We start from the raw sequence: 27,416 nt of genomic DNA on the forward strand, positions 1-27,416 counted from the left end.
AGAAACAAACAAAATTATCTGAACCTATAAATTGAAAATTAAATTTCTAAGGGCTCTTTCTCCAGCGACATGCTGACTGGAATAGCCAGTGTGTTTGCTTTCCAAGTAGGTACAAGCCATTTATCGTACAAGCCATTTATCAAATGTATAGTTTGGCATTGTTTACTGTGTGGTTACCCACCTCTTATCCAGCTGCAGCTGCAGGGCCCTGACTCTAAACAAACAGAAAAGGGCCAAGATGAGATTTTGCACCTTAAGCAGATTGCCCAGAAGACGGTGCCGGCATTTGGCAACTTGATTCTGGAATTGCAAACAGAACACTGAATTCTTGGGGTGGGCAACATTGGAGGGGGTTAAGAGCTGTGTTTAACAGAGACAGCTTTAATTACCAGACAAAGCAAAAGCAGTCCTGACAGTTACCACCAAGATCCCAGGGCATTCTGACCAATCTGCTCTAACTGGCAATATCAACTCCTTAAAGACTAGTTTGAAGTCTGAAGACTAGTTTGAACACTTTAAGGAAGTACTTCTCAGAAATACTTGGGGTAAAAGTATTTCACAAATAAGGACACAGAAAAAAAAGTCACTAGTAGCAAGAGTGGAGGGACAATATCTTTTTGGATAGCTGAGAGGTATCAAGGCAGCTCCAAATATCTCCACACCACTATTATTATCATCACATCACTCACTGATAGGGTTTCAAGTATACTTTTGGAGTAACACTTATTTCCAAGTAATTTTCCAAATTATGTTTTAAATTTGATTTATCTTGCCTATTTCTTTCATTCCAGCAGTAGTACCCATGTGTGTAAGGTACACCAACACTAAACCAGGCCACTGAAAAGTGATAGACATCTATTGATGTTAGTTGGTGCACAGTTGCCTTTCTCACCTAGAATGTACCTCCTAGAAGAGACTCACATCAGAAAGCAATGAGCAAATTGTTACAGCAAAATGACCTTGTATGCCTGTTTTCCCTGATTCCATTCCTGAGTAGGCACACTCCTCATACATGTTCTTCTATGGGTGTAAAAGCAAGAAAACTTACAACTCAGTCTGCCAGCGAGTCCAACGTTATGAACCAAGAGTACCACCTGAACACGTTATTCAGGTACCCCAAATCAGAACAGCTATTAAACAAAAACCTGAACTAGTAAGGAAGATCCTTTGAATAATTCATGCCTTCCATGTGTTCATGGCAGCATCCTATGCAACACCTATCACGAGGAAAGAGACATCATCCCCGTCATGTCCACATTTTGACTTCTTTCAGAACTGCTCACCCTAAATTATTAACTTGTAAATCTGTGCCTGCTGCACCCACAGGGCAGCACCATGACAAAGGCATAGAGAACAGGCTCTTGCATCTGAAGGAGCAGCAGATGTTCTGAGCCAGGAAGACAGAGAAACATTGCCCCACCACTTGTGAGGTATCACATCCATGGAGAATAAAGATTTAATGGGTCAGTTAAGACTAAGTGGAAAGGTATATATTGAAAGACAAGTCCAAAGTGTTTGGAAGTAGGTCACAAGTGGGACAACTTCAATACCTGTGGCACAAACCCACTTTTTTGCAAACCAGGATCTCGCCCCAGCTCAGGTTATAAGCCTGCTGCTTGTTTTGTCTCATGTTTGCTTCAGTTCCTTCCTGATAATGGTCTTATTACATAAACAAACATAATGCTTAGGTCACATCCAGTTACTTATAAGAAAAGCACATTTGTATGTGAAACATGGGACATGAAATACTCACACACTGACATGTATTATAGCAGGATGCACCCAATTCTGAAATAAAAGCAGCAGGAAGGAACAGAGGGAAGTTGCTAATTTTTTTCAGTCTTCAGTCCAGACCTTATGATTTCATCTCCCTGGAGAAGTGACTGCTACAGAAAGAGAAGGTTTTGCCCTTAAAATTAGCAAAATCTCTCCCTACCTGGCCCCCTGTGCTGCTGTCACTGCCCTAGGGCTTAATTGCTCTTAGGCAGCACTGTCTGTCACAGTAAGGGCATTTCTACATTTCTCTGGGTTCTTCCATTAAGCAGAAAATAAGGGCAGAAGGAGAGGGGTGCAGATCCAGCTAGCAACAAGAAAATGAAAATTCACAGCCTTTAATAAGAAGGCCTTCCAAAATCCTGGAGAGATTTTATCCTCTATTTTCAGCTGTTATTGGAAGGAATCCATAAAAGCTTTGCATTTAATGCTCTGCAGGACACACTGAACTTTGGGCTGTGCATCTCATCATTCAATCTGAGACGTGACCTAGCAGTCCTGCACCAGCATTCCCACTTGTTCTGTCAGTGGAGCACCATTTTCCCTCATTTTATTCTTAAAAATACCTGAGCACATCACTCTGCAAGACAGTGAAGAAAGAAACACAGTTCATGAAAGCAACAAAACTAAAAGCAGCACCATCAAGCAAAGCAAAACCAGCAACAAAACTACATCCAACCTCTACAGCCTTTTTTTTTTTTTAATTTATTATTAGGATGTGTTGACAGAGGTAGCTCTTGGCAGCAGCTCTTGGCAAGTGGTTTTTTGTAACACTAACTAAAAATGCACAAAAAAATTAGGCCTGAGATCCAGAGATGAAAACCCAAAAAGAAATTCTTAAAAATGCCCAATTATCCTGACCTCTCTGAAGAACAACTTCATGAAAATCTTCCACTTTGATGGGAACAGAGTATGATTCACAAAGCTACTTTGCAAAGGTCACACAAGAATGGATATTTGTAAGCTCTTTTTTACTGTGCATTTGCTCTGAGTCCCTCAATGCCCGTAATTTATCATACATACCATGAATATTCTGCTGCTAAAGCCAAGATATTTCAGCCTTTAAATTGTAGAAAACCCCCCCATGTACAGCACTGGAGCAAGCAGGTCTGTAACATTTTCTGGCACTGTAATGAGAGTCTGTTACACCACTCAGTATTTTCTTTCCTTTCTTTTCTCTTCCTTTCCTTTAAGCTAACATCCTTTTCCTGTGCCTGAGGGAGAAGGCAGTTGATAAAAGCCGAGTTCCTGTTCACAGATAAGTTTAGAAGGCAGCTGAGCTCCGAAGTTCCCTGAATAAGCTATATTCCTACCACCTTTTTTTCCCCCCTGTTAGAGACGTCTGAGCCCCACACAGGAACCAGGCTCACATTGTTCGATAGCCACGGACGTTTCCACAGTAGCTGGGAGGGTCGAAAGCTCTTTCCGCTCTTTGTTACAAAATTTTTTTTTTTTTTCCTTCCTTCTTCCAACTTTCCAGTTAAAGAAAATCGCTGGGGCATTTCTGAATTAATTCGGGCTGAACTTCAGAGGAAAGAACAAGAGACAGGTGTAACTGGGAGGGAAAAACCCCAGGATGCTAGTGAAGCTTTTGCTGCTCTGTAATACAATAGGATTGGCAAAGCTGGTCGAGCACCCAGACCATCGTGGACATCATGATGGTCCAGTGCACAGCTCAAAGCCACGAATTTATGAGACCTCTGCATACCCCCAGAGGACTCCTCTGTCACACCAAGAAGAAGGTTATTGGGAGGCAGAAGGGCTCAGGGAACATGCTCAAGATTACCATTCAAGTGTGATTTCCTCACACCAGGAAGAGAGAGGGGATTTTGAAGCTGCGAGCCCACAGTCCCGAAATGGGTAAGTACCCCAGTGTGTCTGTCTCTGTGAATCCTCTGTGATACCTTTATATCCTGTTGATACAGCACCATTTTCAATAGAAGTTCCTCATTAAAATACATTAGATTCTAGGGGTCAATCTATATCCAAACAGGAGCAGTTTAAGTGCTTTAGCTACACAAACAGAAAGCTGAATCGCTTTGTAGAGGATGAAACCACAGATGGGACGGGCTCTTTGCTTAGTCTGAGACAGCAGAATGGGGTTAGGGGTCTGGACACACCTGGCAAATGTAAAGCCTTCCAGCTCTGCTGCAGCACCACAAAACAGAACACTACTTCTGGCAAAGCAGTATTAGAGGAAGTTAATTTACTGATGTTTTCTTATCACGAACCAATGCTGATTATTTTTGCTGATTGTAGCAACCTCTGCCCATCAGCAAAATGTGCCTGTCTGCAGACTTGGGCCTTGGAAATGGAGAGGGAAAGAGAATGGCAGGATATTAACAAAATAAAAATAGTGATGAGTAAATATAACAAAGTAAGGAATAATAAATAAGCATGGAAATGACTACAAATTCCACATGCCCTCCCCCACAAAAGGTTTTCATGCCAGTTAAATGCTTTTCATGGTAATCTGTAGCAGAAGAGTAGCCATCCTGAGTGGAAAAGGCATGTACTTCACTAGAAACATTCCCAAACCCTATGATTTGTGTATGGTTTTACAGGGTTTGTAAGTAGGTCTCTAAATGTTTAAAACAGATGAAAACCAAGCAGGACAGTGAATGAATCTTTCATAGCCCTGATGGATGGGTACTGCAGAGCCCTGTTTGGGAGAGCTGAAACAGCAGCACACTGAGCGCTGTTCACAGCTCAGTGCTTTAGGATGCCCTGTATTTTTCCCTTTAAATGCTCTTGAGAAAGGAAAAAAGGGAGATGGAAAGAGACTATAAAACTTTGCTCATGTCATGTCAACTAAACTCTGCAGTCTTGTTTCCAATCTCATCTACATGTAATTAAGGCCTCCCTTCTGCATGTAACATGGTGAGTGTATTAAAACCCTGCTGTCCTTCATACTCCATCTTTCCATAAATCTGTACCTCCCACCAATAGCCCCAAGTCACTTTCTAAAGCCTGTAAGTTTCATGATGGGCAATGTTCGGTAATGACGTGCTCTGTTAATTAATCAACTCCTGGATAATGCTTTTCAGACACTGTCAAAAGAAGGAAGCAAAGCCTAAGTGGTGTTCTGGGCTTCCAAGTTACACTGCAAGGTGGTAATCATTTGATTGCTGGTTAAAATGCCGAAAGCATTCTGAAAACTCCAAGTACTATGAAAATTCAATGGCGTAAAAAGGTGCATCCTAGGTCAGCAAGATGCTGTAATGTACCACCCTAATCAGGATTTCTTCCTTTGTATGTGACTCTGTTCAGCACCACCATGTCTAATTCAGTTCAACACCAGCTATGACTCATCCTAATTTCCTCCTGAGGAGAGAAATACTTCCTTCTTTTATGGACATAGTTGCATAATGAATCAAATCATAATTCTTCCCAATTATGAAGCTATGGTGATGACTACAGATGATTCAAATCTAGCCTGGCAGTAGCTTTAAGGTATTTGTTCTTTTGCAGAGCTGTCACACTTACAGCACACACAGGCCCAGGCAGCTGGGAGGTCTTATGAAAGAAATTTGAGACTTTGAGAGGAATTATGTCCAAAAGCAAGGGGAGAGAGTGTGAGTAAGAAGGGACAACACATTTCCCCTTGTAACCACAGTCCAGATTCTAAAAGTCATTGCAAATGGTTGAAGCAAAGTACCTTCAGAGCGTGAAGTCCTCAAGTGCATGTCAGGTGCTGTGGCTGCACTACCCTGCTAAGCACAGACGAGATGTTGTCATGAATCTGGTATTTCCTCCCTATAAGTGTGACACACTCCATGGAAAAAAACATCGAGGAACTGAGTTTATATCTCTAAGGGAGAGAACAAAAGGAAAACTATCAGGAGTTACACAGGAATGAAGAGATATAAGGAGATAAAGACAGGCTCCCAAAACTGCAAAAGACATGCCAAAAAAAGCCCAGGATGGTGAAGAATAATTTTCTACCAAAATTATGTCTTACATATACTATGCTTTTGAAATAAGAAAATACTTTCTTTTCAGAACTAGGAAACAAAAAAATCTATGGTAACTTTATGAAAAGTTTTGACTCCCATTATTTTAAAAAAATAAAAATTAGATATGTTTTGTTCAACCTCTTATTATTTTCCCCACGTATTAGGAATAGTGGTTGTTACAAAATATTCTTACCTTTTTAAAAATGTATAGCCTTATTTTTTTTTAGATCGTAGTTATTTGTTTATTTGTTGTTTAAATAATTGAGACCATCACAACCAGTAAGTCCAAGGTATTAGTCAGGCAGAACCCTCTGGTTTCTGTTTCACCATGTAAGATGAAATGACTCAACAGATACCATTCAAGTGCTTGGATATGTTATTTTGCTAATTAATTCCTCTAAGAAAAACAAGATTATAAATAAAAGAGTTTTAAAAGATAAAAATCATCAGAGGAGTCACTGGCCTTTAGATGACTTTTTTAAAAAGAGAAACACATGGCTAATAATCCTCTCGTTTCAACTACTCTTTAGAAGAAGAACTACTTGACAGTTTAGCACCTCAGCTGTTGCTTGTACCTGAGCAAAAAGGAGAAGCTCTGTATGTTCCAAGTGGACAAGTGCTTGTACGTGTTACTTACAAAAATCAGAACTATCAAAAGAGGCCATTTTTCCAAAGGAAATCACCTTTTTATTCTGCTTTTCTCCCCAGCAGCTGTGTCTCATATGAGCTGATTGGTTTCACTTTAGATATTTCATTCTATTGTTGAGGTAAATGGATCCACACCCCCCCAAACTTTCAGCAGAAATAAAAAGGGAAATCAAGAGATCTGTACTCCAAAATTGCTGGACTATATTAGCATTTGCTTTAGCAATGGAAGATGAAGAGTAAGAACAGTGAAACAGGTTCTCAATACATAATACCCAAACCAGATACTAAATACATTTTCATTCTTCATTTCCCTTAAATGGATGCCTAATGCAGAACTTCATAGGGACACTGTTGTTATTGGTGGCTTTCCTGTGTGTGGATACAGACAGCTACATTGAGGCTTGAAAAGCTGCCTGGGACATAACTAGATATGAGGAAGTTCTAAAAGTGACCCAGCAAATATCAAATAAGAGCTTGCATTAGCTCATCACCCACTCTAATTCTTACCACTAGGTGTAACCAAATAAACTGCTGTCTGATAAGGTCATATTGAAAGGGATAATAAATACACCAGTGAGAAGACACTACTATTGTTATCCTGACAACTGCAATGTGGCTGACACACCCGATAGTTTGTGAAAACTCACCCTAAGTTGACAAGGCATCTTGGAGACTTTTCCTTCTTTAGAGCCACTTCCTCCAAATACTTGGTTAATGACACATGTCTGAGGTCTGAGCAAGGCACAGTGCTGAGTTGACTCAGGGGAGCTGATGCTGAGGGATAGGGCTACAGAAGTATTCAGCTACTAAACTGTACAATTCAACCCTGGGCAGACAGAACTGGGCACACGTGTCCCTCTCCATGTGGCTGTTTGTGGGCCTGGATCAGCTTTTGAAAGGAAAGGTTCCCTGACCCTGGGAAGAACATGCCATCTTATCTATATATGCCCTTGCCATGAGCTTACCTCTTCTGATCAGAGATCCATGGAAAGACCCCTACTGTAATTACATTTAGAAGGGCTTGTTTTCTCTCCCTACAAACAGATTCTCTAATGAAGCACTGCACTGAAGCACCATTAGTGCTCCTGTCCTTTCTCAGCACCAAGCAGAATCCTTCTAATCCACATGCCTGCAACACCAAGAACAGCCAGGCTCACAACTCAGGTTTCATGCACTTAGTGTTCATATTTCATTAAAAAACCAGGACAAATGAAGCATGTAAAAGGCACACGCTAGCTCTGACAGCAAAGCCCAAAGCTGCCTGTACCCTCAGTTAGCCTGACCTGTCTGTCAAGTAACACTGTAAACCAGATCACTTAAGCATTCCAGGTTAAAAATAATCTTAGGAAAAGCAAAGTTATTTTTAACCTTCCCCCTCTGCTGATGGAGCTAGTTCCCAAAAGAATGGCTCACGCAGTAGAGGAGAAATGGACTGTGGTGATGAAAAGGGAAGGAGAAGAGCAACTACAGCTGTTTTCCCTGCCTGTGACAAAGTCTCACAGAACTTCTCTGTTTTTCCAAAAGTGAAATCATTGCCAAGTAGCCCCTGTATTGGATTTGCCATGCAGCTGGTTTACTTTTCCTTCTTTCTCTTTAATACACCAACACACACACACACACACACACACACACACACACACACACACACTCTCAATGTCATCTCCTGGGATATTTCCCACAATTACAAAAATGGAAAAATGAAAGGAAAAAATCCCCAACCGCCACCACCTGATCTACTGGAAAGGCAGAAATCTTCAGCTTAAGCAAATCCTTAATTGCATTAACATAGTTTGAGTTTCGGACACACAATTCTGTGAAGTCACCCTTGATTAGAGGAAGGTTTCCTGATGTCAACCAGGTGCATTGTTATCTCACCGAAACACTCATCTCTTTATGTAATTCAGCATCAAGAAGCCACAAAGAAGCAGGCTTCTTCTCATGGTTACCCAGTATGTCAAAATATAGAACCATCCTCCTCAGTGTAGCCCAGCAGAGAAAACTCAAATCATTCTAAGGAAAGTCAGAACAATGTTCAGTCTTAATAGCTTATTTTTTGTCTGCTTTTACAGGAAGAATCCATTGATTTAATTAAGACTAGTTTCACATTGACTCATCTATTTCTTCAAAACAAGGCAGGGGCTTTTGTAGGAAGCTTATGGGATACTGGGATTTCCCACCAAAGGGGCACAGAACATATGCTTAAAATAAAACATTTTGGAATTAAATGCAGCTAAAATGTGATTTTCAGACCCTGACATCCTGAGGAGGAGTGGAACTACTTGAGTGCTCAACAATAGCTATCACAGTGCCAAGTACATCAACAGAAGCAATGGTTTCCTATCAAAGTTAGGCACTTGGCTCCTTTCAGGACTTCAGGGAATCTCCAATATTTGGCTGTCATTGAGCTGCCCAGCTGCAGGTGGAACAGCTCCCCATTAGCCTTTTTGATGCAAATGACTCAGCTTCCTTGCACGCAGCACAGGAGTTATCGAGCCCTCTGTGCCCAAGGGATTGATTTATTTCACAGCTCATTACTCCAAACTGCAGCAATTAATTCCTTCAGCAGATAGCAAGGGATCCCTTGTTTCAGCATAGCCACAAAACCACCATCAGCACTGTCACCACGTGGATCCAACACCTTCCTACATGTGCAGGTCAGTAGCCCTTGAATGGGTGATCAGTGGCCAACCCTGAACCACACCACACTCAAGCCCAAAACATGCCCAGGGCAAACCTTGGCACACGCTGCCTGCACCCTGAGCGTGTGACATCTGGGAATTCTGTCTTCCCACACATTTTTGACTCACTGGCATCAGCACAGCTGTGCTTGTAGGTGGCCACTGGCTGCAATTCCTGCTTCCAGACAGGGTCTGACAAGAGAAGAGATCAGGCTACACTGGGGGAAAACTGAAGTCTGCAGGAATCAAAGGATGAAATCCAAGTGTAAGCTGCCCTCTGAACAGGCTGTAGAGCTTCTCTTGCAGGGAGGATAATACAAAGTGAGGTAGTGGCTGTGGATGCTTTTGAAGAGGAAAAACCTCTTGCATTTATTTTTCTGAAGTAGTTTGTACAATAGTTGGATTTGGCTCAAAACCAGCTCCCAGCCAAACCTGATGTCTCTTGAACTCTTGCTCCCAGTGAGGCTTCAGGTTCAGGACTGGATTTGCTCTGAAAGCCTTCACTGCACTGAGTTCTTAGGACATTCCGCAGGACAAGACTATCCCAACAGACTAAGTGGCACTACTGTTGGAATAAAAGTTGCATTCACCCAGTGAAACTCCAGGCTCTGGAACACTTCCAGCACTGTATGAAAATCCACATGTTTGGAACTACCACTGCCACTCTTTTCAGCCCAGTTTGTTACGGTGGACTGCAAATCAATCAGTCTGTTCTAACCCCAGTGAAAACAAGAGTGGCTGAGTCAGAGGAAGATCCTAGACCCTGCCCGAGAGGGAGCTCTACTCAGCCTAAGGGAAACATGGAGAAATATGAGAATTTCTCCTGTCTGATTCTAATACAGGGCTGCTGGCTGCTTGGGAAGAGCTGGAAAATTCACTGACAGACCAATAGCCCTCGCTTGCTGTCTGCTAATTAAAACCCCAGTGTCACAGCATGCTGCTTTGGAGAGGCAGCGCCTTTTCCAACAGCTGAACACCTCCTGCATTCCATAAGAAATAAAAAGATATGTCTGTCTTAATACTGACATGCACAGTCCTAGGTTAGACTAATTTAAATGTGGTACTTTACCTCTGTTTTTTGAGGCTGCTTTTTCTTGTCAGTGAGAACTTTGCATGGAGGGAAAAACCCAACAGATTATTTCATAGCTAAAGCCTCACTCTTTTATTCTACTTCAACTGGTATAAATCAGGAGTTATTCTGTACAAGTCACTGGAAAATCACATGTTTAAACTGAAATAACATAGTCCTCTACTGTCTTCTTGTAGCACATTTAAGAAGCAATAATTTATTATCTGATGCCTTTTGTGCTGTATAGGGAAGTGTCGTGGTCCTGAAAAGTTTTGCACACTGTCAAGTGACAGACACAGGACTGGCTGGACAGGAGTTTTCAAAGTAATTATAGAAACTCACTTCTTTGAGAGTAGAAACTTAAGGAAACTGATGTATGAAGGACAACTCAGTTGTACTAGTGCAGCCAAAGGAATAACAAAACCCATGAAAAAACCCCAACATCCTGAAGTCCTGAAGCTTTTGTTCAGGCAAAAATTCCACTGACCTAGGAAAGATCTAAAATTATGCATTGGCGTGCCAATGAAGAGAACATGTAACTAAGAAAACTAAAGCATGTAAGTGCCTAGCTGAGCTGGGGAGCATTACTCACACTCACTAACATGCTGCAATTGTCTGTGTCTGAAGAAAAGAGACCACCCTGTATTCATCTAAGCAGAGCACCAATTACTGCAGAGCAGCCATCTAACTTTATCTCCTGGTTCTGTGGGTTTTATTTTGTTTGCTATGACATAATGTGGCCCAGCCTAATCCTAGAAACAGAGAAAAAACTGCTTGCATTTTGCTATGTTTCAGTAAAAGCAGAAGTATTATCCAGCATAAGGAAAAGATCATCTTAATATCAGTTTTTAAACTCCTAAAAGCTTCAAATAAAAAAGAGCTTGAGCTAACCTACATTTGTTGCACTTTATTTATAAACAGAATGCTTTGTCATCAGATATATTTAACCTCAGATGTAAGAATACACTTACCTCAAAACAAGGCATAAGGGGATAGATGCATGTGAAGGCTCCATTCAGAAAGATGAATTTATAATTAGAATGAAGCCTAGGAAAAAAACCCAACTAGTTTAGCAAAGAGAATTATTCAAATACTTTTTTTCCTGGTATAAAAAAAAACCCAAAAAGAAGGATTAATTTGCGTGGAACATCAAACAGGAAAAGCTACTAAACAAATGAAACATCTGTAGCCCTGAATTTGCTAGAGCTCCCTCAAGCGTTGCTCTAACTTGCAGCATTGTGATAGACTTCACCATTCACCAGACTGGAGAGAAAGCTCTTCTGCTCTCCTCACATGAGCAGCTTCTTTCTGTTCCTCTCTCTCCCTGGCAGCAGAAGCTTGCATCAAAAGGAAACTGTATTAAAGAGAATAAAAGCAGAGGGTGTTAAGTCGGTTATATACTCAGTGAATGAGGCGACACAGTTACAAAGAGAAAAAAAATGCAGCAGCAGAACACAAGCACAAAGCTGCTGTGTTCCAGAAGCCAGCTGAAGAAAGAAAGTGCTATTTGTGAGGGAGCAGCTCTTTGAAACTTCATAGCCTGATTCAGAGCCTTTGGTGCCAGCAGAAGTCCTGCTAGCCTCCCTGAACTTTAGATCAAACCCTTCTCAGTCTTTTACATTGCTGCACCTTAACATTAAAGAATGACGTATTTTCCCTGGAGGTTAATGCACTTAAGGAGTATTTTTAGTTACAGATAGCAAAGTTTCCTTAAAGGAAGCATTTGACAAGATGTGCAAAAAATACTGCAATAGAAGTATTCATCTTTGGACACGTGTATCTATATTGCAGCTCATTACAGGCCTTATCTACTATTTGAGGAAAGAATAAATGTTGATAAGCTTTATGGAACTCAAAACCACTAAAGGTTTTTGTGATTAAACCCAAAACATCATATTATGCAGCCCTTCAGATCCACAGATTTGATCTTAAGCTTTTAAAATCAAATGAGAGAGAACTAGTGAATAGATAGTAAAGAAAATTGGACATAAAGAAATGTGACCAGCATTAAAGGAAGTTTTTATTGAGAATCTATCAAATTCCCCCCCCCCCGCCTCTTTTCTTTTTCTCATGCTATTCACTCTGTATAATACTAGTAACTGTCCAAAGCAGGCATCAATTTGGGATTAACCACTGACACAATTTCTAATAGAAGACAACCCCTTTCTACAAGCAGGAAGCCACCAGGTGCCTCCAACACTAACACGTTTTGAAAAGAAATCCTTGTGTGCAATACAGCAAGAACACTCACAGTCACACAGTGCCTAATTCTTGCTCACACAAGTTGATTCACGTGAACAGTTGGCCCAGCTCTATATGGCTTACACGACTCCAAGGACTTGTTTGGGAGCTGCATGTTGTGGGAAAAAAAACAAAATCAGCCCAGATGGTGATTCATAGGGTGTGGATTGTTTTCATTAGCAAAGAACAAAACCCCAAAGCTAAAGAATCCTGTTTTAAAAGGAGGTTTCCATACTGAATGCAGACTCCTGCCTGGATCTGGCAGGCATCCTGCTGGCAGAGCCAGGAATCCTGCACCTAGCAACGATACCAGTGAGGCTCCAGTGCCTGGGCAGTTTTTCCCCAGGAAAAAAGCAGAGAGGATCTGAGGGGGAAAAGCTTCTCCCAGCTATGTGTTGCCAAGCACATGAGAAAGGACAGCCCAAGCCCAGGCACAAACCAGGTCTCTTTTTCAGAGTTATTTAACTGAACACTAATTGCTGAAAAGCACTGCAGCCTTATAAAGCCTGGCAGACTTAGGCACACCTTGGAGACAGATGTCACCAGAGCATGTGTGCTAGTCTGCTGGCTTTTACTGAGTGGCCCAGTGACACGAGCAGAGTGTTTGATTATGAAAGAGCACTATTTTAATAAAAAACTGAGGATTTGTCTTCTGGTTCAGTCTCATAAAAACCAAGACCCACATTGGTCATAGGTGCAACAACTTGCAAAGACCTTAAAGCTACAGTTCATCAAACAAGTTGCTTTGGCTTGAAGTTGCAACCAAGGCAGCAGCTTCCTTTCCTCTCCCAGTGCTGTAGGCTTTGCCACATTCCTGCCCTTGCTTCTAAGAGATGAAGAGTTTTGCTCGTGTGAGTGCTCGCTGAAATTTCAATCACATTTTCCTTAAGAAACGGGGGAGCAAAGCAGGCTACGTCCCAGCAAGCCCGGTGAACTGTTCCCAGCTAGCCTGGGCTGTCTGCCCTTTTATCCTGATGTCTCCAGCTTCCTTGCAGCTTCCTCCCCTTCTCCTGGCTGCCCGGCCGCTGCGGTCGCAGCTTCTGCTTCTGTGCAGGACTCGGTTCCCCATTGTTTCAGTGACTCTCTCACAGGGGCAAACTTTTTCCATATATGCTGATTGTCAGAGATTTGGTTCCTGTATTCCCACTTAAAAATATATTGCCTAAAGTTCAGTTGTTTCCATTATAGTTATTACTCCTCACTTCCTGTCTCTTCTGGCCTTGGATTTTAACCATCAGACTTCAGCCAACAGTACCCTTCCAAGTCGTGACTTTAAACTCTTGAAAAGGAAGAGGCTCACCTACATGCTGGGATTAATAGCTGCCTGCATAATTTTTACTTGGAAAACTAATCAGACTACTAAAACTCACTTGTCCTTGCTAGAACCATAAAACTAAACCCCAAGCAAACAAGCCTCTTTTTTCCAGTATCGTTTTCCTGCAGGTGACAGGAGAAATTATTTCAAAGCTAGCTTAATTAATAAAATCCAATCAATTACTATATTATCCTGAAGAAGTAATACTTGGGAAGACATTATTAATGGAGTCTATGCCGGATTAAATTTTCAGAACCAGTCTGCCTCAACCTGATGAGTCAGTCATTAGGCATCTGAAATGGCAACGTGCCTAGAAAGGCAATTTGACATTTAAAGTGACATTAACCCGCAGGTTATCATGGGTTGGAAATTTCTCCTCCTAAATGAAAGGACTGGAAATGGAACTAATGCATCAAAGTGCAGACAATCAGCCCCTTCCTTACAAACTCAGATAAACATCTCAAATGAAAACACATGAATTGGGAGTGGAGGGAGAAGCTCTGGAGCATTTTCCACTTTCCTCATCATACAGCTGGGAAAAAGAAAACATAAAAAATAGAAGGCCCTTCTGCATTTCATTCTTCCTTGGCACTGTTACAAGCAGAGACTCAACAAGATCTACTTCAAACTCTTTTCCCACGTCTTTCTTCCGCTAGGAACTGGTGTTCCTTCACGCAGTCCCGGCTGGTGACATACATAGAAGCCTGCATGAAGGAGAAGTACATTGTCAACTCCCAGCAGCCCTGTCCAAATGGAACTCCTGACTGCCAGAAAATCATGTAAGTATCCTAAATGAAACCACTGAAGAAAACAGAATTTTCTCTGACGTATCTAAGTGATGTTTTCAACAGTGTTGAATGACACATTCTAAAAAGAACTAAAGCATCCACACAGTTTAATACCAAAGTGATGTAGGGCTGCATTTATGTACCTAAAGGTGATCAGCCATTTAAGTAACCTGGGAGAACAACTGCCTTTCCAAGCCACCAAGTACAGGACTACAAGATGATTAAGGAATTTTTCATATCTTCCCACATGTTCAGAAAACATACAGAGACCACACCTTTTCCACGATTCTCAAGTCATAATATACACACATAGATCTCTCCGTCTGTGGCCATCAGAGAGACCATTTACATGGCAGGAGTCAGAGAACTGCAAATTCCCAGATCTCACTGTACTTTCACAAGGTCTGGCTGCCCAAAGAGTACTAGTGAAAGCCAGTAGTGTACCTTAAGGCACATATTTGAAGCTGGGAGACACTTTTTTTAAGCTGGACTCACACACACACTTTCGAAGTGTTAAATAATATTTAATTATCATCTACACGTCCTCACATCTGTGTAGGTATTTGGTTGCAAAAATGCTTTTGTTATTTGCTAATACAATTAACTTCTCTTTCTCTGAACAACAAAAAAAAGCTTCACCATTGTGCCCAGGGGAGTTTTTAACAAATTTGTATCTTCCTGGGTAACAGTGAGGCTGACCACTGGAGCCTCTGACTGCATGTAAGAACGTGCACACACCTCCCGTTGTAAACAGTAATCCTGAAAAATAATCTTATGTAAGGAAAAAAAATTGCTGTGGACTGCCTATATGTTTTGCTAAGTAGCAGTGATAGAGATTATGACAAGTTTCTTAACTGTATTCTGCACTAGTCATCTCTGACACACTTGGTACCCAAGTGCCACCCGCTGACAACAACTTCTACTCTAACACCCAGCCCTTTACTCCACAGGTACAGGACAGCTCTGAAGCCAGTCTACCAAGTGAAACAGAAGGTTTTGAAGTCTTTGCAGTGGAAATGCTGCCCTGGATTTATTGGCAAGGACTGTGAACAGCGTGGTAAGGAAAGCTAGAGAACAAGTGTGAGAATGAACGACTAAATGCCAGGCACAGCAGCAAAAAATAAGTTTGTCTATTTGCTTTTGCCTTTTTTTCGGAATCGGTGCCTTGTTTTATTTGGTCTGATATGCCCCAAATCACTGATACTTTGAGATAAGAAGTAGTTGTAATCAGCTGAAATTAGTAGTTAATTAGCATGAGCTATGTATTCTTCTGTTAATAGCAACCTTTGTAATCTTTACACACTGAGAAAGGTATTGATTTGCTAGGGGAGCCTGCCAGATGTCCATCTAGGTAGGAACTGGTGACATCAGAAAGCTACACTGTGAAATGCCCCTGTGGTCAGTTTATAGGATGAAATTATGTGGCTCAGGAAATCCCACCTTCCAGTACCCAATGGGACTGCAAGAGAGATGGACTTTTTACAAGGGCATGCAGTGACAGGACAAGGGGCTTCAAACTGAAAGAGAGCATGTTTAGATTAGATATCAGGAAGAAATTCTTTATATGAAGATGATGAGGCACTGGTTGCCCAGAGAAGCTGTGGATGCCCCATCCCAGGAACTGTTCAAGGCCAGGTTGGATGGGGCTTCGAGCAACCTGGTTTAGTGGAAGGTTCCCTGCTATGGTGAGAGAATTGGAACCCTTAAGGTCCCTTCCCATCCAAACCATTCAATGACTCTATGATCTGTGCAGCTGCTAAATAAAAGAGAGGGGAGACAGCATGGTTTAAAAAGTAAATGGTGCATTGGCAGGATTTAGCAAATAAGACTTGAAAAGCGGAATTAAAACAGATTTAAGAATTTAAATGGAATTAAGGGAATTTCAATGGATAAAAGATAATTCCCTTAGCAATTAAGGCAACCATAATAAAAAAGGCAAGCACGTGTGAAAATTTTCACGTCTAACTCACCTACAGACTCCACAGATAAAAGTCTCTGTAAGTTTTGCTTTTCTTCACAGATAGCTTTGACTTGTAGATTTATCTCTATGTGGTGCCTCAGACTGAACTTCATTTTTAATGTTGGAAAGATATTACCAAAAGCAGTGCTTCTAGTTTAGTCTCTCTTTTGTTACACTCACTGACCAATAGCAGCTCCTCCATCATCATCTCATCATTCACTGTTGGTGCCACCAGAACGTTCAGGTAACTGTGGAACAAGGAAGAGGAATTTGCAGATCTTTGGGTGGGACCCCCAGAAAAGAAAAAAAAAAAAAGCATCTATTTGCAATAGACTAATTCCTAAGGACCAATAACTTGGCATGAGTTAAAACCCCCCACATTACTGCACAGCATTACCATGTATGCAATGTTGTAAGTCCATGCAGGGAAAGAAAATTCTCCAGACAAGATGGTCTTTCCCCAAGAATCCTGTCTCCACATCTGTTACACTACACATGAAATTCCTCTGTGTTGTCTTGCTACACTGTAGTAGTTTCTGCATCTAAAACATTTTCACAGCTTTATCACATCTCAATTGCAGATCCTAATTTTATTCCGGCACCAGGAACTGAAATTGAAGGAGGAGAAGAAGAGTTCTCAAACCACAGTATGTACTTGAAGTTATTTTGTTTGTCACCCTTTTACCTCTCAGTCACTGATCAGAAAGAACAAGTTATTTTAATAATTTTAACTTGATAAACTCTGGACAATCTCTCCAGTGAAAGCATCATTTTGAAAGCTTTGAAACAATACGTTTATTGGCTTAAATGAGGGTTTTTGCTAGAACACTACATGAATGCTCAAGACAAAGCATCCAAAAGTTTCAAAGCTGTCTGCTGGCTGGTGATCAGTGATACCAATGGAGAATGCCAGCTGGTCCAGAGCCTTACATCTCTCAGTGCCAGGGATGTTAACCCCTTGCTCTGCCAAGTAGATTCACAGGAAAGCACACTGGGCTCACAGAAAAACAACCTACTCAAAACGCTATTTTAGAACAGCCTCCCAGTAGCTTCGAGATTACTGTTATGAGGTACCATAGATTTGTATCTCAGGCACTTCAACCTACCAATCTGAGTACCAAGGACTGTCCCTTACCACTTGGGAAATGGTGTGGCTTGCAGTGCTATTAAGTATCTTTTAGCAATTAGCCACAGCGTAGTATTGCAGCTCTGAAAGAGTTTTCTTTACATTATGCTCTCAGCACTGAATGAATAAGCAGCTGGTTTGCACAACTGAATTATATAAAACAAGAGATTTAAAGGTCAAAGGTAACCTTTGGAGGGTAAGAAGCCCTTGGGATAGCACAGTTTGAACACACCAGTTTCAGCAGCTCTCAGTGTATACTTTGAAACCTACAGCTGAAATTCACAGGTACTTATTTAGAATAACATTAGTTAAAGGGCCCCTCCATGAGTCAGCTCTGACACTTACACGCTCTGCTTCTGATTCCTCAGTGGAATGCCTCAATTGCTCTTTCATCCTCTCCTTTTATTCTGGATTGTTAAACCTTGCTATCCTTTCAGTCAGTGGCTTGAAAGGAGTTAGTATTCCAAAACATTTTCATGGTATGGGGAGGTTTCTAATTAAAGAGTATTTTATTGCCATCATGGCTATTGTAGCTGAAGTTCTTTGCAGATATTTAAATACATTAGGTTTTCATCACTATCAAAAAAATTCTTTGCAAAGAAACTACAATTTAAGGTGCTGTAAACCAACATACCCCCTAAATGTCAGCATAAAATTTTCAGAGCAAAAAGTAGACAGGTGTTCTCAGAGGTGTGGTATGAATACCTGTCGCCTGGTCGCTGCACTCCGTTGCATGACTTTGTTTTTTCAATCTTGTGACTAGTGTCAACATCAGTGGATTCCAGAGAAATGTTCGAAGTCATTCAAAATCATGAGGCTTTACTGGATGATCTTCAAAGTGATATTCATCAAGCAGTCAGCAACTTAGGTGACTTACAGAGGCTATTTGAGAACAACGGTACGAGCATGGTGTTAGAAGTGAACCAGAGCAATTCAGGTGAGAGGTCTGATGCAGAATTACCAGCCTGAGATAGGCCCCGTGAGACCATGCAGACCAGGAAGAAAACACAAAAGCAAAGATACCCTGATATTCCTTGGTCTGCTGGTTGCTTCTAGAGAGAGAAAAAATGGGTGCAATTCCAGTGCAAATGAAGGAACCAAAGAGTAACTTGAAATTGGAAATGTGATGAAAGGCAAATTTCAGAAAATGCCTTAATTGAAGAATAAAGAGGTTGCTCACATCTAAAATTTGTTCATCTTACTATTCTGCTTCTGTGGCTTCTTCTCTTCTATAGGGATACAGAGTTTAGATGTGGTTTTTGTTCTTTTTCTGTACTCACGCTATATACTCTCCTGTGTGGAATATCAGATTGGTGTACACGAAAAAATGAAACATTTTACCCTTCTCAGGAACATTATTCCTGCCCTATACAGGAGTGGAGGGGAAAAAAAAAAGCTACTGAATTTGACCTACTGTTGTGAGCCACTGGCTTACAGAAACGATTTCTAATGATACAGACTACTGTACTCAGTGAACTTCAAGGCACTCGAGTTTGAATTTTAAAGTTAGAAATCAAGCCTTAGGATAAGTCACACCCAATACAGATACTTCACAGATTTTTCAAATTATTTACTCATGGCCTGGAATATTCAGCTGTTAAGATGCTGTCTAACTTTGTGTCGTAGTGTTGTTCTTTTTCTGATGCTTCACAGAGAAAAAAGGAAAGGCTCACCAACAAAGAACTGTTGGGAAAAAGGACAGTTATGGCCCCTTGCAAAACTGCCTGTCGAGGGGTTTCAAAAAGCATCATTTTTAAGACCTAAATGGGGAAATCAACACATGTCTAAGTTGTTGTCTGCAGACTCATAGACACCATGTGCTTTACAGTAACCTTGATTTAAGACTAGGCTATTTTTGCAATTGTCAAAATTGTCAATATCATGAGTTCAAATATCTGGGAAGTAAGATTGCAACTACTATAGAGAAATGCATACTCGAGTTACCCTGGTCAGATAAAGTTGTGTTCCAAAACCAGAATTTAAATCTAATTAAATTATTTTTTCAACTGTGTTAACAGATCCACAGGAAAGGCTTCTGCAGCAAGTTTTGTTTCCCTACGTGGAGAATTTTCTAAGGAAACATTTTAACCCGATGTGGGCAAGCTTCAACAGAAGCTTACAGAGCCTCTCCAACATAGTAAGAAACCTGTCCCATGACGTGGAAGCCAACAAGAGAAGCATAGAAAGATTCCGAGAGAGCTCTGTGCCCGAGAAGGAATTCCAAGAGCTGGGAACTAAATTTGAATCAAAAGTCCAAGAAAACATAGTGAGAGCTGATCAGGTGAAAAGAGATATAGAGAACCAACTGCACATGCAGCAGGCCAACATTCACTATAATCTCAGCATGATGAAGGCAGATACTGACACAAAGCTCAAGAAGTTTCATAAGATACAGCAGTCCCATTTCTTAGCTTTGAACAACAGCTTAGCAAAGGTGAAACAAGACCAAAACAATCTTGAAAATAAATTGGAGACTTTGGAAAGAAATTTAACAGAACTCTCTTTGCATCATGGTCCCAAAGATGAAAACAGCCAGACAACCATCAGACAGATAAATGACATTCTGGCAGGGCATGCAAAGCAGCTTAAAGAACTTTACATGGAGTCAGATGTGGCCTTTCAGAATATTGCAGTTTTAGAGAGGTGGTTTAAGGAGTTAAAAAAAAATATGTCAAAGTATAGGCCAGAAGATCTTACAATAACTTTAACTGAGAAATCGGTTATTATGGAAGAAAACAACGCAGCAATGGAAAGGCAAATATCAGAGTTCAACTACACTCTGTCAAACCTTCAGGAAAACTATTCAGATCTGTTGAGGTACATGGAGGAATGTAATTGCCAGAGAATATCTTCTGACACTGATGTACTCGAGGAAGATTCAAAGAATATCACTTATTCCCTTGAAGACACGCAGTCAAATTTAAAGGATATGAAGCACTTAGAGTCAGTTCTCAGAGATCTCTTGAGGAATGAAATTGAAGAGCTCTCCTCAGCTATTCCATCTATCCATCTGTCTCTTAATCTCCGTCAAGAAGAAAACAGACAGCTTCAGTCACAAGTCACAGCTTTGTCAGAAGACATAGGCTGGATGAAGAAGAAAGATGAAGAAACTCATAGACACATCAAGTATCTCAACAGTTCTTTTGGCTCTCTTTTGGAAGATGCAATGCGGCACGAAGTAGCACTGGAGGCTTTACTGAAAGAAGAATTTGTGGATGTCTTGTTTGAAGATGATTTTAGCATCCTAATACCATCAGTATTTGAGCTGCAAGAATCTCTCAGACATATCTCAGATAAACTCCAAGAACAAAACGTGACTTTAGAGTCTCTTACAAGGAGATCTCATCTCTCAGAGAGAGGTCAACAGAATAATCATGATGCTCGTACACCTCCCAACCACCCCAGAGAAGAAACACAAACGCCCTCTGCTCTAGATGAAGTCAGCAGTCAAGGCAGCATCAGAGAGCACATGGAACCCAACTACGAGGCTGCCAAAGACGACTCCTTGGACAGCTCAGCTTATAACGATATCATGACTCTGAAGAATGATATCAAACACCTGAGCCTGGCAATCAAGAGTCATGAATCCAGAAGTGACGCGAATCTCTGCTGCAATCACACAATAGCAAATGTAATCGAGCCCCTCAACAGTTCTGTGGGGATTCTCTCCGCAGATTTAGCAACCATCAAGCGGCATCTGGATGAACATCTGCTGATTTTTAAAAAGCTATTTGGAAGTAATGAAGAATTAGTTGCCTCAAAGATAAGTCTGGACATTACAAAGACTCAGTCAATGTTGAACAGAAAAGAGGGAAGGCAACAGAAAGGTCAAGACAAGCAAAGAGACAAGAAAAGGCCTGAGAAGCACAGAGAAAATATGCAAGTGATAAGTGGAAGAAATACAGTGCACACAGAACTTTTGGAAAAAGGTATGTTCTTTTCTTTCACTTGTTTATGTGCAGGTCTAACTTCTTTCAGGACCCTGTTGCAAGTTCCAAACACAGAGCACATTAGTTATGAGATTTGCCAGGTATCTTGTGGGATGCTGGAGGGAGAAGTTCTGACATTAGTTAAGTCCTCCCCCTCCATCAAAAAAAGCAGCTTGAGTGAGAACCGAGTTGATACTCTGCTGCATTTTGCTGGAGGTCAATAAAATTATACCCATTACAGCTGCTGGGAAATGGACTTCGAACTAATCCAACTTCAGATGTTTAGAAGACCAATTTTGTCTGCAGATATTCATGTTAATGCAGTAGTATTTTTGTAAGCTGCTGTGGAGTGTTAGGCTTTCTGGTCTTGCTTCTTTTTCCTGTTATTTGAATCTAGAAAGAGTGTACTCAAAGCACCAAATCCTTCCCAAGGTGGACAGATACATTAAATGAACTGCTATAATTTGCACAAGTGGAACAGGGCAGATTGACCAGAGAGCACACACTCTCTCTTACAGCTAAGCTTCAGAGACAAGTTTTCACCTTATACTTCACTGAGACTGGCCAGTTCCCTTTCCCTGTAAACATGTGGCCATAAGGACCTGGTAATTACAACCACCACAGCTTTAGCATTGGTTTTTATGATTGCAGCCCTTGTTATGGACAAATAACATAGAGCAAAAATCATCCCCTTCAGGCATCTGTGCTGCAAAGCTTTGGTCAAGACTGAATAAGCAAAGAACATATTTTTAACTAATTTATTTTTAGGACGGTAAAAAGTGCTACTTTTTTTTTTTTTCCTCTGGGTGGTCTTAACCTTATACTTTTCCAAGAGTAGTGGTTCAGGTATTTCCAGGGAACCATTTGATCTAATCCCACACACATACCCATTTCAAGCTCTGCAGGGAAGCACACAAAAATCAGGCCTGATAGGACTTCACCTTATCTCCCATCCTGATGATCCTGGGGAGAGAATACCTGCTTGCTGCTAAAATCCTGTTCCTCTTTGTTTTTCAGACTCCTTGGTGGCATTCCACGTGGGATTCTCAGAAGGAAAGGATAAAGAAAAAACTGTGAGGTTTAATGAAACGTACTTCAATTATGGGAACAGCTATTTCCCTGAGCATGGCCACTTTAAAGCACCACATAAAGGCATCTACCTGTTTGTCATCTCTGTGGAGTTTAGTTCAGGACCAGCACTGGGACAACTCTCCTTTAGCCGTGGGTACAAAAGAACTCTCTCAAGTAGTCAGAGGAAAACACCAAATGGAAACACTGTGACTACTTTTGCTATGGCAGAAATGGAGAAGGGGGAGACAGTAAGCTTTGAATTGCTGCAGGGCTCTGTAGTGAAGAGAAGTCCACCTGGAACAACTATGGGTGGATTCCTAATATCTAAAACTTGAATAGTGACATTTATGTTTTACTGATCTCTTTCCATAGATGCAATGGATCCATTCACTATTGCTTCATCTGTGATGTATTCAATCCAACTGCATGTGTTTAAACATAGCACTACCCTAGGTTTGTCTTCATGCTTCTTTTCTGGAAGTGTCTGGCTTTTGATTAGTTGCTTATGAGCAGCAATGGGATTTTCTTTCAAGTGAAAAGCTAACGGTTTGGACTCCAAATGTATCAGCACACACATTCCCAAACCCTTCCACTGCGAGAATTGCACCTAAATGTTTTGTGGGACTTTCTTCACTCACAATGCATGTAATTTCTCCTTTCCCTTGGCAAATACCCTCACCACTAGCAAGGAAGACATTTTAGAGAGGACTGCATATAGCAACTCTGGTACTATGTGAATGGTACCTTAAAACCCAGAAGCCAGGGCAATTTTACCTTTTAGTTCTCTATGGACCACAGGCAGTCACAGACTATCTTGGAAACTTCTGCAACTCACTCCAGTGTTTAAGTCTGTGCACAACACAGGAACACCAGTAGAGATCTGTCAAATCCAGTAAGATTCACTCTATGCTAATATTTGCAAGCAAGAATATTCTAAATGGCCCAGTCTTTGTTTCTGGGCCTGTGTTGTATTTCAATTACACTGCAAAAATTTAACAGTAATATAACATTAAGATGAATTACATCTTAATAATTTAAAAATATTGGTGAAAATGCAGTTTATTTCTAACCTGAAGACAATAACGAATTCAGCCCAGAGTCCCGCATTTAGTAAATATTTTAAAACCAAACAAGCAAGCAAGCAAAACTAACAACAAAAACACAAAGTGATTGGTCTGCTCTCATTGTTGAATATACATTTATAATAAGAGTAAACCAAGGAGTAGAATTTTTGAACCTTGGGATTTTTTTTTTTAATTTCCAAAAAATCTCAAAATGACCATGTCTGGTCACGTCCTAAGCTTTTCTTCTGACAAATAAAACATCCCAAAGATCTTCATTGTAAAGAAGTTCAAGTATTATAGTATTTTTCTTTGTCTACCCTAACACCTTACAAAGCAATATTAAAGCAATTAAATTTGCCAAACTGAAATGCACTTTGAAATTTCCAGTATTTCTGAGGAAGAGGTAAATTCTTATTATATAATTTCTGCCCTTTTAAGGTAGCATTTTCTAACAGAAAACTATCCTGCTGTTAAGGGCTTTTCTCCCCACCTACTTGTATTCAAAGCAATGCTAAACCACAAAATTTTTAAAAAACCCCAACCCACTGGTACCAACACATGTTGCACTTAAGGCAACAGTTTGACAAGCAGACAACACATATTTTTTGAAATAAAGCTATAAAACAGTTTCGGTTGGTGAGAAGATTGCTACTCTCCATCCTGAAAAATCCAACAGAGCAAACAATGAAAAATGCTGCCCCACCTCCTCCTAGCCAATGCTGATTTCCACATGAGATTAACAGGCCAAGTGTCCCAGTTTATCTGGCACAGAGCCACGACTTTCACTGCTCTGCAGCAGGCAGCACACACTGCCTGCAAGCTCAGGGTCATCTTCTGTCCCACAGATTGCTCAAGTATCTGAGGGAAGGAAGAGAAGAAAAAAATGGAAGAGGTGAAATGTCAGAACTGAAGGGCAGCATCAGACTGTAAGACTGGGTTCTTTCAGTACAAAGCTACTACACTGGGGTGACCCAGATGATTTTTTACCAGTGCTCCTCCAATTACAGACTGTTCCACAATTAAATACAGATGGGGGACATGCAGATATTTAAAAACACTGCTTGTTTTTAAAGCTTTGACAGAAAGCTTCAACTGGAATGAAACCCATACCATAGCCACTTGGAAAAGGACATGGTAGGTAGTAGACAGGACTTGTAAAGGTTTGGTGTCCTTGTACTTACCGGAGTTTACTTTTGTTGAAGAATACAGAAGGTGAGTTCAGAGATCGCTGACTCCAGAGTGAAAAAAAATGTTAATATAAAGATGTTTTCATATTTGTATTCTTCAAATACATGCTTAAGTTAGTCACCTGCATATACAAAGAAGACACTTGACTGGAAGACTCATTTTCAGACTCTCAAGTGAAACATTAAAGTTAAAACACTCTACTGGCTGCATAAGCCAGGAAGACTGACTTCCTTCTCAAGCAACAAGATCATTATGCTATTGAGCTGTGGTTGTGTTTTTTCGAAGTAATACACCAGATTTTTCATAAACTTCCACCTAAACCACTTCTTGCATTTTTTGGGGGGTGGTGGTTTGTTTTTTTTCTGTAAGATTAATGCAGCCAGATGACCATAACCTGCATTTCTAGGCAACAGAATAGAGGAATCAATTTAATGAAGATAATTTAAAACATAGCTATTGGTTGGCTCAGTGGATTAACAGGGGAATTTCCAAACATAAAAAACAACCTGAAGCTGACCATAGGCACTAGAAAGAGTTGCCTGTAAAAGCAGACAAGTTGCTTAAATTTCAGAGGAGAGCAACCAGACTAACATGCCTGATGGCCACATGTGTGCTCACTCCAAAATACAGATACACGTACTGTCAATATGAGTCTTGTAGTTAAAAATAAAAGCTTCCAACTGCTTTTAATACTTCCTAGAAACCTGCCAGAAAACATTGCCAATACTTCAAGTTCCTGGACTTCCACATCAAACCACTAAGCTTTGTAATAAGCAAGAAAGTTGTGCATCTTAATGCCTTCATGGAATTATTTTGTTACTGAAACTTCTGCTGCTTTATGAATGTTAGTATCTTATAGTACTTCACATTTTAAAATTAAGGCCTCCTCATGTTTTTTTCTTTTCCATTACTAAGACGATCCCCTTACTTTACTCAAAATCCAACTACGGATTGTATTGTATAGAAACAATTTTACTTTCTATAGATGCATCAGTGCCTGAATTCTACAGTCAGATTCATGTGAACTCATTCAGACATGCACATCAAGCCAGTCTCTGAAGCCCACGGAGGTCACCCCTCATGAACCAGCCTCAGGACGTGGTCAGCCCACAGTAGTGGTCCTCTCACAGCTCAGATTCACAGCTGATGTGAAATCAATGCATTGACATCAGTGAGAAAGACCAAAGCGGTGTTTTGGGAAAAGCTGAAGATAAAGCTGCAGAAGGGATTAAGGAAATCAATGGAATTATATCTGATCCTTTATTAAATTAGTGATACTTCTCCAATTTATTTAAAAGCCTGTGATTCAATTCACTAACTACTCAGTTTGCTTTTTGGCACGTACACAAATATACATGTGGGGTGTTTAGACGTCACTAAATAGTTGTTTCAGTTCTTAGATACTCATGCAAGCTCATCAGCAACATATTTTTATAGAGAGGTCAAAAATACCTATATAAAGGATAAAATTTTGATCTTTATTATTAGCAGGCAGTAGAACTTATTTTCACTCTCCAATTTTTCCCAAAGGCTCTTCCTGTCTTTAGGATACAGCATCACCCTGTGGTCGTCTCACGAAACAACACTGGGGAGGAAAAACTGCTCATTAAAACAAAGACAGGTGCAAATAGTTATCCTCCCTCTTTTCATTACATCCTCCTGTAACGCCAATAAAAAAATCCCAGTTTTAAATCCAACCATGATCAATGTAATCAGTGAAGACATTCCACAAGCTACGTAAGAGCCACAACGGTAGGAAAAAGGGTTACTGTGCCAACATACTAACTACAGGGAGACCAAAACTTTGTGCAGTCTAATTTCCTGGTATTAAGGAAAAAAAGGGTTGAAACTACATAGGCTAGTCTTCCACTGTACTTTCCAGAACTCTACTGCAAGATTTTAACACTTCATTGTACAGGGGGAACAAATAAAGGTTTATAATTATCTTTATAATATACTGATATCAGTTTATAATACGTTCAGATACCAGAACTTTCTAGCTAATGTAAAAAAACATATTTAAATCTCCTGATTAAAGGCAAAAAGAGAACAGAAATTGATCTTACTTCTTTTCTCCTTGCAAACTAAAAGTGAACTCTACAGAGAGTAGAAGCCGACACATTTCTGCAATGAGAAAACAAATTCTGACACTTTACATAATTGTGTACTCACAGGTGAGATATCCCCTTGACTGGTCTTCATTTGCTTGAATCATATAAACCAGAGTAGATTTAGCAGGTTATACAGAAGCACCTGCATAATTTTGCAACCAACAGTATGTAAGTATATTAAGCTCAAATCTCTTAATCTGTGTATTACCTCACAAAAAGAATGTTGTATGCAGAGGGAACAAAAAGCCATCACAAAATCCCCCTCCCTTTGTTTTCTTCTCTTTTTACTTGATGAGCTTGAGGAAAATTTATATGCATAAAACCAACATGTAGTGAACTTGCATATGTTCAAATAAAAGCATTATTTAATTTTGACTTGCTTCTGGCTTTGCTGTAAGACAGGGATAAAAATCAGGAGAAGGAAACACTGGTTTTACTGTTGCACCCAAATTTAGTGCAAGGAATAAAGAGCCTGAATTTATAAAGCACCAAATAATTC

At 40.4% G+C, this 27,416-nt stretch overlaps 1 protein-coding gene and 1 long non-coding RNA gene across 3 annotated transcripts; one reads left to right on the plus strand and one right to left on the minus strand.

The window, feature by feature from the left end:
- Positions 1-3,021: 3,021 nt before the first annotated feature.
- On the plus strand, positions 3,022-27,297 carry MMRN2 (multimerin 2). 2 transcript variants are annotated; one of them, XM_032694691.1, is made up of 7 exons: positions 3,022-3,633; positions 14,337-14,459; positions 15,419-15,525; positions 17,010-17,075; positions 18,318-18,491; positions 19,573-21,483; positions 22,501-27,297. In XM_032694691.1, exons 1-7 carry the CDS (start codon positions 3,350-3,352, stop codon positions 22,887-22,889), a joined length of 3,054 nt encoding a protein of 1,017 aa, XP_032550582.1. In that variant the 5' UTR covers positions 3,022-3,349; the 3' UTR covers positions 22,890-27,297. The 2 variants fall into 2 exon arrangements, with proteins under 2 accessions (XP_032550582.1, XP_032550583.1); XM_032694692.1 differs by lacking the exon at positions 18,318-18,491.
- LOC116790079 lies at positions 14,316-18,436 on the minus strand. Its single transcript, XR_004358250.1, has 3 exons — positions 18,260-18,436; positions 16,613-16,676; positions 14,316-14,384 (listed from the first exon to the last, which is right to left on the minus strand). It is a non-coding gene; the product is annotated as an uncharacterized LOC116790079 (long non-coding RNA).
- Positions 27,298-27,416: the final 119 nt, after the last annotated feature.

This window comes from Chiroxiphia lanceolata, chromosome 8 (assembly GCF_009829145.1).
Source record: "Chiroxiphia lanceolata isolate bChiLan1 chromosome 8, bChiLan1.pri, whole genome shotgun sequence".
Taxonomy (NCBI): Eukaryota; Metazoa; Chordata; class Aves; order Passeriformes; family Pipridae; genus Chiroxiphia; species Chiroxiphia lanceolata.